Here is a 14992-nt window from a genome sequence, read left to right on the forward strand (position 1 = left end):
TCTTATTCATTGGACTATTTTTCTAAATTTGTGTGGAATGATCGTAATGGTCACTCAATTTCAATCTTAGACCGTCAAATATTAAATTTTAAATTTAACTAACAAGCACTTAACTTTTTTATTAATGTAACAAAAAGGTATTTTATAAAAGAAAAAAAAGTGTAATTTTGTATAATTTCTTTCAAATAAATAAGTGTTTTTTTTGTTTCAACCATTCGTTCCCTTGGGGGAATATGCTTTTTATATATATATTTTTAAATAAAGTTTGGATGTGTAAATTTGTTTCCCTAAAAACAACGGTCGAGTATAATATTGATTCAAGAACCGAGTGAGTTGAACTAAAACTAAAATTAAATTCGTTAATTAAATGAGTTGAATTTAAACTATATATTGTTTACATTGTTTTTTTCATAAGTCGACTCAATTAGATTTACATGTATATAATTGTGTGTGTTTGAAAATGGAAAAGATTCTAAGGATGGATAATACTTGGGTGACATGGTTATTGGTGACGTTTAGGGATGGGAATAGGCTAGGCCGAGTTAGACTTTGTAAGGTCTGAGTTTGGCCTGCAATTTTTTTTGAAGGCCTAAGCCTGGCCTGCGGCCTATCATAGGCTTACTCTTTAGACCTGAGTCTGACCTTCTGAAAGCCTGATACGACATGCTAGCCTGTTTTAAAGCTTATTTCATATGATTATCTTTGAATCAACAATGTGATCTAAACGTAAATAGATTAGTGAACAAATATATCAATTAGATTAAACTTTCTTTTGATAAACAACATGAGTTTTTAGCGAACTAATATATTGTATCGTATTTCAATTATAGTTTATAATAATACATTTAAATATGTAAAAAATTAATTTATACTAATAAGCTTAAATTACTGAAAAAGTCAACACATTTTTATTTTAAGTCAAAGTACAAAATATAATAAAATAATAAATAATATTATTCATATTTACTTAAATAGGTCGGTCTAAGAGGCTTTTTGAATGGTTTGTGACCTAACCTATTTAAGCCTTCCTCTATTTAAGAAAAAAGTTTGGTCTGGCCTGACGTAGGCTAGGCCGTAGGCCCCTGTAGTCCAACCTGACCTATTCCCAACCCTGGTGACATTTGTGTATTTTAGAGGACAGAGAATGATAGATGAATGAATAAAATAAATTATTTAGATGAGAGAGAGTGATTGATTAAGAAAGAGATAGAAACAATGTCACCTAAGACCAATGTCACCAAAATGTTACACTCTAAGGATAACCTAAATTGTAATTGTAGAATTAAGTTGAGTTTTGTCTTTGTTCTATGTACATGTTTTACTGTGTTTTTTTGTATGATTATTTATTGTTGTTCGTAGATTGCTTATTTTTATTTTTTTATATTAATGCGGACATGAACTTTATATTTGTGTATATCCTTTAAACAAGATATGTTTGTAATAACTTTTATTTTAACTCAATCTTTGCCGTTTTAAAAGAAAAATTAAAAGGTCAATGATATTTTTTTTTGACTTATTTGATAAAAAGAAATAAAGATTTTTGAATAATGTAATTACAAGTTGAACTTAATTAACTGAACCAACTGCTTATAAAATTTAAATGAGTTGAACACAAGTTAAAAATGATTGATTATAAACTCAAATCGAATTTTGATATGAATCAATTTTATCAAGTTGAACTCAAGGGTGTGTTTGGTTTAGAGAAGAAGTTCAGAAGAGAGAAATAAGTGAGAGAGAGTTAGAGAAGAGAGAAATAAGTGAGAAATAGAGTAGATTTGGTGTATTGTTTGGTATAAGAGAGATGAGAGAAACAGAAGAGAGAGAAGTGTTGATTATATATAAAAGTACTATAATACCCCTAATCCATTAAATTCAATTTAATTTGTATGTGAATATATTTATTAATTTAGTAAATTGCTTCAATTATTTTTAATTGGTTAAATTAAGAAGGTTAATTTAAATAATTATACTGTTATATTCATTTTGATTTAAATATTAATTGAGATAATTTAAATTATGATTTCATTATTAATTAACTGACTCACTACTCATAATCCACCTCATTTGGTCAATTCCCACTTCCTAATTTTTTTTTGGCTTATATGTGTCATTGGTCCCTGCACTTTTACCAATTTTTGGCATTAGTCCCTGCACTTTTTTTTGTTTGGTTTTAGTCCCTGCACTTTGTAAAAGTATTGTTATTGGTCCTTCTGTTAATAAAAAAAAGTTAGAACTAACAGAATGCCGTGTGGCCCAATCATGTTACGCCATGTGGCACAGAAAAAACAAAAATTAAAAAATAAAAATAAAACAAATAAAACAATTGATTTTTAATTAGTTTTATTATTTTTATTATTAAATTAGACCAAAAAAAGGAAATGGGTATGAAACAAAAACGCGATTGAATATTGAGAAAGGGGAAATGGATTTTAGGTTTTAAATTGAACTCCAATTCATTTTCAGCAACCCAAATTGTTGTTTGAGATCCCAATCGATCATTATTTCGATCTCCATCATCAATTGATTTCGCGTTTCTGGTTTCCCTTTATGTTTCCGATGTCGTTTATGTTCCTATATCGCTGAGCTACTTTTTCTATAAAATAGCTTTTGGGGAATACTATGTTTTTTATGTTGCAGATCTTTTAATCTTTCACAGTTGCCTTGTTTTTGCTGTGGTTATACTATGCAGAACCTATGTTTCATGTTGCTTTTTATACTGCTCTATCATACCTGCTGGTTTTGTTGCTAGAGGAGTAGTGGCTTGTTTGTATGGTTTTACTTATTAGTGTTTGAGGAATGTTAAGCTGTTCTATGTTTAGCTGTTCTATTAGTGTTTGGGGAATGTTTGTATGGTGGTAGTGATAAATTGAGGAAGAAGATGGATTAGACTTTGGTTCCGTGCGTCAAATTATTATTATTTTGTTTATTAAAGGAGATTTTATTTTGTTTTTTTTTTTTTGAAACAGCCGTTTATTATTATTATTATTATTATTATTATTATTATTATTATTATTATTATTATTATTCTAAATAATATAATTTGTTAATAAAATAATTATAAAACAAATTAATAACAATTCTGTTAGTAACAGAAGGACCAATAACAATACTTTTACAAAGTGCAGGGATTAAAACCAAACAAAAAAAAGTGCAGGGACCAATGCCAAAATTTGGTAAAAGTGCAGGGACCAATGACACATTTAAACCTTTTTTTTTTTGTTACAACCCACTTCCTAATTTACGTGCAGTATTAATTAAAATTAGAAAGAAAGAAAAAGTACCCCGTTTGATTTTTTTGAAAAAAAAAAATAAATGTTAACATTTTATTTGCAGTAGACGAAAACAAAAAAGGGACAAGAAGGGAAAATCATTTTGTATAGTACACTCTCTCCACTTTCTTCGCATCCTTGGAGAGAAGTATAAACACGTGGGGCCCAGCCATATTTGTTCTCTCTTCTTTATTTCTTCAATGTGCCAAACTAGAGAAATTATGACTCTCTGCTCTCTTTCTCTCGTCTCTTTCTCTCTTCCTCAATCTCTCGCCTACCAAACACAGTGAAAGAGTTCGACTCGACTCCATTTATTTTCAGCTCTAACCGTGTGACTTGTTTCTACTTTAAAAAAATTAGTCTTTTGAATGCAAGGAATTAATCTTTAAGAGTCTGTTTGTTTGAAGAGAAAGAAGGAAGAGAAGAGAGAAATTGAGAAGAAATTGTAGTTTTCTCTTGTTTGGTATGGAGAGAAATAGGGAAGAGAGATTACAAAATGATGGGACCCGTTACTTTTTGCTTTCTCTTCATAGCAGCGATGAATGGGGAGAGAAGTGTGTATTTGTTGTTCCATTTTCACCCTTGTTTCCAAATATTATATTTCATTATGGTTGATGAATGGTTCTAATAAAATTGAACATTGTCTGACGAGCTGAAGGCATCCATGGACGGTGACGAAAAATAGATGTTAAACGCAAAGGCAACCATGCTTGCTATTTTGAATCATCATAGGAGAAAAATAAGACATGGGATGTAGATAATTAGGTTTTTATTAATCAAATCAAATTCTGTAAAAAAAACAAGGCTTTTTAATCAAATAAAACATATATACATGTGGAGATGGGAACATAAATGAATGATTAGTGCCCCCTAAAAAAATGAATGATAAAATTAATTGTTCAAATTAAAATTGAAAATTAAAATAACTAATTTCAATATCATCCTTTATATCTAATGGTTGCAAACATGCTTACCCTAATTGCCAAACCCTAAACCTAATTTTTTGGCTCCAACTATTTGAATTTCAAATTCTCTCATATCCCTCCTGCATTGGAAAACGTGTATACATTGGAAAACATATTCCATATCTCACATATCAATGACCATATAACGGTGGCTTTCAACCACATCCATCCTCTTTTAGCTTCTACTACTTCTGACCCTCACTGTTCTCCAACCATCACTATCTTCACTTTCCATCCCCACCATCCACTCTCGCCGCCAGAACCACCGCGGAGCTCCGCCCTCACTATCTTCACTTCCGGTCCATTCTTTCATCGCCACTATCCACTCCCGCCGCCAGAACCACCGCGGAGCTCTGCCGTATCACCACCATCGCTGGTCTTCAGCATTTGGCACTCCAACTTTCGGCACTCTGTCTTCCACACCAGCCTTCAACACCGCTTCGGTACCCTTCTTCAATCCCTGCTTTTAGTGTTTCTTCAACACCGGCTTTCGGTGGTTCTTCGCTCTTATCAACACCGTTCTCTGCTCAAAAATGACATTTGTATTTGTATTTGCATTTCATGCGATGCTGATTCAGAGAACACCATAACCAGATTTGAAACACCCTAACCAGATCAATTTCAATTATTTGACTTCTATGTTTCTCTTCAGGCTACGGCTTCTGTTAATAGTAACCCGATGTAGGGTTGTTAGCCGGCGGCAGCTACGGTGGTCTCCCAACAGTGTGTCGCTTTTGTTTGTTCCTCCTTCTTTTGTGTTGGTTTGTCGTGTATCTCTCCTTTCACCAGGTTCTCTGGATTCGTCATTGGTACGCCTCTGTAATCAGGTTCGTCCTCTGTCGCACATCCGTGTTTGGTTAAGGATTGTTTGGTCTTTGTGTTTTTGTGTGGGTTGTTGTTGTGGTTTTTTGTAAGCGCACCTCATTTTTTTTGCTATTCATATAAACTTCATCACCTCATTTTGTTTTTCCTTCCTCTCTACTTGCTAACAATCTTCATTTTTGTTTTAATATTATGAAGTTTTGGCTGTGATTATTATTTTTTATATATTGAAAGGGGCTTATATTAATTATTGCTCAAATATGTTCATATGATCTCAATTATTCTATTGAAGTATTTATGATGATTGATAATTCGTGTTTTTTTGGTGCTCTTATTTTTCTGGTGTATATGGAACACCAAGGCACTGAATTTTTTGAACAGGTGAAGGCAGCTAGAGAAAGGTAGAGGTGGATGTAATGTTGTTCTATGGTTTGTTCTTCTCCAATGGAGTACGTAATCGCGGAGCATCTGGATTCTCCCATGCCTCGAGATAGCATTACAGCGACAATTCAATTTCAAACGTTGAGGTGATGCTTAGATCTGCTTCTCTTATGATATCAGACTATTCACTATGAAATTGAGCTTAATTCAATTGTTAATTTTGTTTGGTTTTGACATTGGAAAATTATCTCATATAAATTTTGATTTCGTAGTTTGATTGTTTGTTTAGGTGTTGTTTGACCGAAGTGAAAGAGAGTATCTACGAGGGGATGAGATTGTGTCGTATGCAATTTAATAAACTCATTTTGATGTGTGTCTTTTTTTTTTTCATTAGGTGTTTCATTTTCAGTATTTGAGTTGATGACTATTTGTGTAGTTACATGATTTCTTTGTCTCATAAATGGGCTTTCTCATTTTCAAATCTAGAGGTAATTGATCAATTTGTTGATTGTTCAAGTTGAGACAACAAACTCACTATAGTAGTTGTTGCTACAATAACTGAAGCTGTGTTTGTTGTAGTTCTTTCATCTATTGGAGATATGGAATCATTAATTTTGAATTATTTATGTCGTAGGATTGATTAAGTTTGAATTAAAATTAGAGTCTTGATTTGTGGGCTCTCATTTTAGGGGAAAGATTTTACAATCTTGCCCGAGAAGATCCTATCTGGATTGATGATAGTGATTCCCAATGTTTGTAATTCAGATGATGACGATTAATTTAGCCATTCACTTTTCATGTTTTATTTCATAGAGTGGGCTACCGTCGTCAATAATACCCAAATTGTGAACAAAGTCTGTCATTTCTCCTAAAGAACAATGGAGGTATCTCTTATTGGAGTGTGTTATTTATGATCTGCTCAAAAATCTGTAATAGGAAGCCATTTTGTTATAAGAAGCCAATTTCTATCAAAATGTTGAATAAAAGGACCACTGTTTATTTTTGAATGGTGTTGAATAAAGGTCCCTGATAGATTCAACTCTTCAATCATGTTGTACAATGTATTTAAAATTACATTCTAATGCATTTAAAAACCACATAACTAAGTGGTTTCAAATGCTCAATTGGTTTTGAACTTGACGGTACAGGGATGGTTAGTATTCTGACATGGTTTTCAATGAATGGTATATAATTTACAAGCATGGCTTGAATAGTGTAAATACAATCAGGTTATTAGCATTTAGATTTCATGTTTTTGTTGAAAATAATGTTTTAATTGTTCTAATGTTATTAACTATATGTAGTTTGGTGCAGTTTTGGGATGAGAGTGCTAAGATTATATAAGTTCTTTTATGTATATTTTGCAGCAATATGGGGCAATGAGATGCGTTAGGCCTATCTTCAATTGTTTTGGCGATGGAGTATTGCAACTATTTCTTAAGCATCATGTTGTGACCATGATAGGTTCAATTTTTTTATTTTATTTTGATTAGTTAATCCTGATAATGGGTAGTTGTGTTTTTATTTTCAAAGAATAGCAATTTATTGTTACGGTGTTACCCTCTTTACATCTACCTGATCCTGCAATCATGCTCTAATAAGTGTGAACTCTTAACCTTCTTTTTATGATATGCATCATGTTGAGACCACAAAATTTCAGAAATTTTTGATTCGTTTATGTGTTTGGCTTTGGCTGCTTGAGCATGAGTTTATTTTTTTATGCTTTCAAATAGTGGCTATCTTGACGTGTTCATTTTGATACTTAAAATGTAAGCTTATATTTCTCATATATCTCATAGTTGATAAGAATTACTATTCAAAACTCTCATTGTTGATAATTGTTTTTAATCAAACTTTTTTATTGTGATTTTAATTTTATATCTTATCAAATCTATTACTCCTAATGGTTTTAATTTGTTCCTCTTCAAACCCAAATCTTTTAGTAGTCTCTACTTTGATACTTTTTGTTCTCTCCTTTCTTTTTTCTTTATAATTCCACTGCCATTGTAGGTATCAAAGCTGGTATCTTGAGATTTTTAGGATCTGATTATTGAAGTATATGGTCTGATGTTAATTGCCTTGAAGAATCCCTAGCTATTGTGGAATTAAAAGCATAAAGTGATGGTCCTAATTAAGTGATTGAGGTTGGTGGTCTGCTATAGAATGCTTCAGCAGACTAGAAATTGATTTTCAAATTACTCATTTAGTGACATTTTGGGATTGACTTGGTACACTTGGATTGCATCTTAGGACAGGTTCCATGAGATCAAGGACACCACTATATTATTGAGTTATGAATTAACCAATTGTTGGTTTCAGCTGCTGTCCGGTTTGGCGTTGGTGCGGGCTGTGTGTTCAAAGCTTGGGCCTCCTGCTGTCAGCTGCCCGCGATTGCCTGCTGCTGTTTCCTGCTGTCTGCTGTTGTTTCAGCAGGTTGCAGCGGCTGCTGCATTGTTTTGTGTCCTTCCTGGTGTGGCAATGGTGGGTTTTTGGTGTGTTCGGCTTCAGTTTCGTGTTTTGACTGTAGGAGAGGAGCTACAGAACTGAAATCTGCTGTTGTTAAGTAGATTTCAGCGTCATAACTCTTCGTTGTTTTCTCTATTGTTGGGGCGTCGCCTTTGGCATTTGATGTTTTTTGTTTGGTGGATGTTATGCCTATATGCGGCATCTATGTAGTTTCTTTTCCGCCACTTCGCATCTTCCTAAAAGTGTTGATTTCAATAATATTTGCCGTTTAAAACAAAAGATATTTCAATATTTCATTTGAACTTTTCTGTTTTGTATTTATAAGTGTTGTTGGATCAAGTTTTCAATTGTTATATTCTGGCAGGTTTTGTTCTGTATTATTTTTTCTTTTCTGATAAGCTGCAATTGTGTAATTTCAACTCCTTAATTTAATTCATTTAATATCCTGTGAAATTGAAATTTTAGGTGCAACAGCCAAGAAGAGTAATTGTTTGTCTGTGTTCATTTTGATTGGATTCGTGATAGTAAACATTAAATATCCAATTATGGAGCAACCCTGCCATATGATTGAGAGGAGCAACCATAAAGCAAGACTATTGAAAAGCATTATTATTTGTAATTGAGAATGGATGCCAGATTCCACGGTTACTTCGTTGCAGCTTAGAAATGGTGGTAATGTAGGATTTCAATTTTTTCAGAAAAGAAAAAATTGAGTAGAAATGGTAGTGATTTAGGATTGAAAAAATTGCAATATCGTGAGTACATATGAAGATATAGAAATTGTAAATTAAAAAAAACTGTACATTTTCTCAATTGGAATCAGAAACATATTTTATTTTATTCTATAATGATGACGAAAGTAGTTGAAAGCTATCATAGAAATCATGATTTCTCCTTTAGGGGGTACTTATATAAGCAAAATGTTTATTGATCTAGAATAAATATTTGTTAAAATTGTTCCGTATTTAAATTTTAAACTAATGTTATTAGCGTTCCCTTCATAATCAATATATTTTTAATCTAATATTTTATGAAAAAATTCATATAGAAAATTTAGCAAAGAGAAAGATTATTTTGAAAATTGTAAAGTATTTCTTAAATTATTTCATAAAAAAATATTTTTAAGGATTCTACATACATCTAACTATTTTTTATTTAGATTATTTTATTTGTAGCTAAACTCACATCCACACTTGAGAGGTCTAAAACTTGAATACGAATGAAAGTGTTCAACCTAACAATATGGACATGATGTAATTTTGGTAGTTAGGCTTTATAGACTATTTCCATTCAAGGGTTGTCTAATACAGACCAGTCCAAGTGTAGAACCTACCATTTTTACTAAATTTTGATAAATTGTTGTGAATGGTGTTAAGTTGTGTTTAGCTTTAAAAAAAAAAAATTAAAGACGGCTGTCTTATTCCAACAAAGACTGTTTCCCATATCAGTTTGTTTTGCAATGACTATTAATAAGAGTCAGGGGCAGTCTCTCAAACATGTTGGTGTATACCTTCAACAATCTGCGTTCTCCCATGGTCAATTATATATTGCAATGTCGAGAGTTACATCAAGGAGTGACCTGAAGATTTTGATAATTGATGACGATGGTGTCTGCATTAATAGTACCTCAAATGTGGTTTACAAAGAAATTTTCCACAATTTATCAAAATGAACTTTTTCTCATGTCCTGTTGTATTTTTTTTGAACCCACTAAGTGAATGTATGAACATTCTATGCGCATCATGCAGTTTTTTGATTTTATGTTGATCTATGCAATTTCTATTTTTTGATAAGAAATAGTTGGCATATATATGACCCGTGCGGCAGCACGGGTGAAAAGTCTAATTTTAAATAAAATAAAAGCATACATTACAAATAGTTTAGATTAATCAAACTAATTATTAAATTACTCTTAATAGAATTTTACCAAAATTCACGGGTATTTTGGTACTTTTGTAAATAATCAATACTTCTCTTTTCTCTATTTCTCTTATCTATCTCTTATACCAAACAACACATCAAATCTACTCTATTTCTCACATCTTTCTCTCTTTTCACACTCTCTCTTACCTATTTCTCTCTTCACAACTTCTCTTCTAAACCAAACACTCCCTAATTGTTTAGGCTGGATAAGAGCAAGGTTAAGAAAAATGCAAAACAATTCCATAGAGTAAACAAGGCGGTTATGAAGCATGCCAGTAAGTCACAGGCTCCCAGACAATCCCAGGTTTCACGTGAAAATTGAATGACAAAACAAAACAAAACACAAGTTATAAAGAATTCGATTGTTAACGTGAATGGCAGGAATATAAAACGTAAAACAGCTCAGGTTATCTCTTGCAAGAATTTAATTGAACTTCTCAAGTAATCACTTAACTCACGTTCCAAGTGTGCCCACAAAAAACCAATAATGATTAATCACGAATGATGGTTGTCTGAACGATGGTTGTGCTCTGCTTCCACGCAAGGCCACATAACAACACAAGCATCATAACTCATAAGAGAATTTAGTACTTGTTTAAGAGATCTATGATCTATGGATAGAAATTTTGTCTTATAAATATAACATATGTTTTCGATCAAGTAATTATTACTTGAGTGAAAACAAAACTATATAAAATTAAAATAAATCTTGAATTTTTTAGAATATCCGACTAAAAGATAACAACATAAAATAAAAACAAATCTTTTTGCTATTTTTCTTTTTTGAGAAATATTATGATAAAACAATTATATTATTTGCTATCAAGTTTTTTTATTTAAATATATTATGTAATAAAATAATATTATGTGTTTGTTATCTTATATGTGTGTATCAAACAGTTCCATGAGCTTAGTTCAATTGGTAATGACAATGCATAATATATGCAAGGTTCGAGATTCGAACCTTGGACACCACAGGAAAAAAATTGTATATCAAACAAATTATATGTCACATACTTATGTCGTCCATATCATATTTTTATCAAAAATTATTTCCTATTCTATCTTATTTTGACCATTAAAGATACCGTAGATTTTTTTTCCTTGCTAAAACAAGCATAACTTATATCATTAATCTATAATGTGGTTAACTATCTCAAGAACATGCTGTCGTCCATATCATATTTTTATCAAAAATTATTTCCTATTCTATCTTATTTTGACCATTAAAGATACCGTAGATTTTTTTTCCTTGTTAAAACAAGCATAACTTATATCATTAATCTATAATGTGGTTAACTATCTCAAGAACATGCCGCTTTCGCTAAGATATGAACAACTATGATCGCTCGCTCATCATGGAATACCATAGATTTCTTATACTTTTTTCTTTTTAAAGTTAAATACTAGTACTATTTTTTAGAATAAAAATGTTTATTTAGGTAATTTATTTTTTAAAAGGTATTAAATATATATGAATTTGTTGCTAGGCCCAAATGAAGATGGCTTGCAAAAGTTTACAATATATTTTTGAGTCAAACAGTACTGTCTTTTGTAATTTAAAAGTGAAACAAATATATAAAAAGATAGCACTTGCTTTGAATTATTTAGAAGCAACCATGGCAGTATTAAGCTGTCAGTGAGACTACTTTTTCAAGTGATTCAATTCAAGTACTTATTTTTAGAGGAGTGATATTTTGACAACCAAAATCAAACAACTTTAATGACAACCTTTTTTTCTCTCTTCTTATTGGACAATAACAATAGAGAGAGAAAAAGGAAGAGAGAGAATAAAAGTATAATGTGAGTATGAGAGAGAAAGTTGTCACAAAAGTTGTTTAAAAGTGGTTGTTCAAATATCATTTCTCTATTTTTATTCAAGATCTTATTTTAAATATTTGAAATTATATTATTATTTTCTGTCTAAATTACTCCCTCCGTCCCAGAATAACTGACCCATTTTCTAAAAAAAAGTGTCCCAAAATAACTGACCCATTTCAATTTTCAATACAACTTTCATCATTCCCAATACAATATAACACTAAATAATACTACTTTTATCATTCCCAATACAATATATTCTACTTTTCCCTTTATTTATACACTTTTCTTAATCTGTGTGAAAAATCAAAGTAGGTCAAATAAACCGGGACGGAGGGAGTATAAAAAAGCCACTAGTATATTTTTTATATATAAATAAAGCACTATAGTGATAAAGCCAACTCATAAAAGAGAAGCTTAACCTAGTTTGTAGCTGTTTATTATCTTGCAGCACCGGCAATCAATTTATCACTTCTTCTCTCTGTACTCTGAATGTGCCTAAGTAGTACGGATATATTTTTGAGCAAAATAACAAATACTCCCTCCGTCCCGGTTTAATTGACCTACTTTGGTTTTTCACACAGATTAAGAAAAGTGTATAAATAAAGGAGAAAGTGGAATATATTGTATTGGGAATGATAAAAGTAGTATTATTTAGTGTTATATTGTATTGGGAATGATGAAAATTGTATTGAAAATTGAAATGAGTCAGTTATTTTGGGACACTTTTTTTTAGAAAATAGGTCAGTTATTCCGGGACGGAGGGAGTATAGAACTATCCAATGCATTCCAACAATACCCTTTTGCCTCTATAGAAAAAAAAATATCTTTCTACTCTCTCTCCAACAACTATTTCTTCTCTTCTACTTCTTCACTTACTTGTGTGAACTGAACTTGCAAACATGAGTAAACAAGATATGATGAAAATTCAGGTACAACCTTGTTCTTCTTACTTATTTTTTTTTTTTAGTCTTGTGTTCACAAGTTAATTAAAGTACCTAGTTAAAGTTGAATCTGTACTTATGTTTAACTGGTTTTTGGTTTGTTTGTTTCTTCTGTAGAATTGTCTTCTCAAGGTTAATATCCATTGTGAAGGTTGTGAGCAGAAGGTTAAGAAACTGCTTCAGAAAATTGAAGGTACATTTATACCATGTCTCTTTCTTCTTTTCTTGTTTTTCTTCTTTTCAAATTGTTAGAATTTAGTTCACATGTTAACTTTACTATGTCGGTTTCTGTCAAAAAAACAAAAACAAAAACTTTACTATGTCGGTTAACATTTTCCCATGTTTCTAAACCCTCCTTAATTTCATGTTTTTTCCCTTCATTCATCCAAAGTTTCCAACTTTATGATGTTTTTGTGAACTTTTTTATGTTTATATGGTTTTGTGTTGTGTGCTAGTTTAGTTTTGAAGTTGATTATGTCTTAAGTTATGAAGTTAAAGATTGTTTTTTTACACGTTTATGTTGTTGTTGTTGTTGTGATGCAGGGGTGTATTCTGTGAATATAGATGCAGAACAAGGGAAGGTGTTGGTGACAGGTGATGTAGATCCAGCAAAGCTCCTCAAAAAGCTGAAAAGTTCAGGGAAACATGCTGAACTATGGGGTGGACAGAAAGCTATGATGATTAATCAAAATCAAAACTTTCAACAACAACAACCTCAGTTTAAGAACATGCAAATGGATAATAACAAAGGGGGTAAGAACAACAAGCCTCAGAATCAAAAGGGTCAAAAAGGTGGTGTTCAAGTAGCACAGTTTCAAAATCCTAAAGGAGGAAAAGATATGAAAGTGCCCAACAAATCTCAGAAACATGTTAATTTTGATTTGTCTGAGGAGGAATTTGATGAGAGTGATGGTGATTTTGATGACTATGACGATGATTTTGATGAGGATGAAGAAGAGGAGTTTGGTCACGGACATGGTCATGGCCATGGTCAAGGGCCTCCAGGCAATGGATTTGGGCAGCATCCTATGCATAATAACAAGATGATGATGGCTATGATGCAGAATGGTCGTGGGCCACAGCTAGGGCCTGGTGATGGTATGATGATGAATGGGCCTGCTGCCATGAACATCCCAGGTAATGGTAAAGGAGGAGGTGGTGGTAATTATGCAAAAGCCAAAAAAGGAGATATTATGGATCTACCTATGCAAATGCAGATGAAGGGTAAAAGTGGAAATTACGGTGAGGTAAAAAATGGTAATGGAGGTGGTAAGAAAGGGGGTGATGATGGAGGTAAGAAGAATAAAGGGGAAAAGCAAAAGGGTGGTGGGGGAGATTGGGGAGATGAAAAAAATAGTAGCAAGAAGAAAAATGGTAAAGGTAAAAACGGTGGTGGTGGTTTTCTAGTTAAGTTTCTAGGGCTTGGAAAAAAGAGCAAAAAGGGAGGAGGTGCAGCCGACAAGAACAAAAACAATGGAGGAGGTGGAAATAGCAACAACAACAGCAAAGGGAAAGAAGGTAAGAAAGGTGAAAAATTGGATAAAGTTGAATTTGATTTCCAAGACTTTGATATCACTCCTCATGGTAAAAGTGGTAAGGGTGGAAATGGAAATGGAAATGGGAAAGGTGCTCCTGCCAAGGGCAATGCCAATAATGGACATGGTAATAATAATGGTAATGGGGGCCATATGGGTCCAATGGGCCAGATGGGTGCAATGAATCAGATGGCAGCAATGAATAAGATGGGTCCAATGGGTCAGATGGGTTCAATGGACCAAATGAGGAGCATGCCGGCAGTGCAAGGGTTACCGGCCGGGGCAGCTGCGGCGATGAATGGTGGCTATTATCAAGGAATGCAGCAGATGCAACCAAATCCTTATCAGCAACAGCAGCAGCAACAACAACAACAGCAATACATGGCTATGATGATGCAGCAGCAACAGCAGCAACAAATGCAGCAGCAACTGCAGCAGCAACAAATGCAGCAAGGAAATATGAACAGCATGTATCCACAACATATGATGTATGGAGGAGGAAGGCCACATCCATCAATGAACTATATGGGACCGCCACCAATGCCATCACACCCTATGGCAGATCCAATCACTCATGTTTTCAGTGATGAGAACACTGAGAGCTGTAGCATCATGTAAAGTAATTAATTACTAGTAGTGGCTAGTTTGTTTCAGGTTCTATTATTTTGTCTTTTTTTTTGGGGTCCATTAAATTTTGTTGCAATGGTAGGAAAATGTGCAAGATTTAAGGATTTATCTGATTATATCATATGATGTTTGTTTTATTTTGTTGTTTGTCCTGTGTAACGACAACCTTATGAGCAGGACATGGTGCCACTGCCAGTCAATGACAGAGTATCACATGTCCTGTGGTGCCTAATTCACTC

At 32.7% G+C, this 14992-nt stretch overlaps 1 protein-coding gene across 1 annotated transcript; it reads left to right on the forward strand.

The window, feature by feature from the left end:
- The first annotated feature begins 12444 nt into the window (after positions 1 to 12444).
- LOC146957211 (Heavy metal transport/detoxification superfamily protein) lies at positions 12445 to 14890 on the forward strand. The gene is made up of 3 exons (XM_085741174.1): positions 12445 to 12579; positions 12709 to 12784; positions 13135 to 14890. The coding sequence occupies exons 1-3, from the start codon at positions 12550 to 12552 to the stop codon at positions 14742 to 14744; spliced, it is 1716 nt and encodes a 571-aa protein (XP_085597300.1). The 5' UTR covers positions 12445 to 12549; the 3' UTR covers positions 14745 to 14890.
- Positions 14891 to 14992: the final 102 nt, after the last annotated feature.

The sequence above is a fragment of the Medicago sativa genome, chromosome 1, assembly GCF_051527215.1.
Source record: "Medicago sativa cultivar Bolivia chromosome 1, Bolivia_mono, whole genome shotgun sequence".
Classification (NCBI taxonomy): domain Eukaryota; kingdom Viridiplantae; phylum Streptophyta; class Magnoliopsida; order Fabales; family Fabaceae; genus Medicago; species Medicago sativa.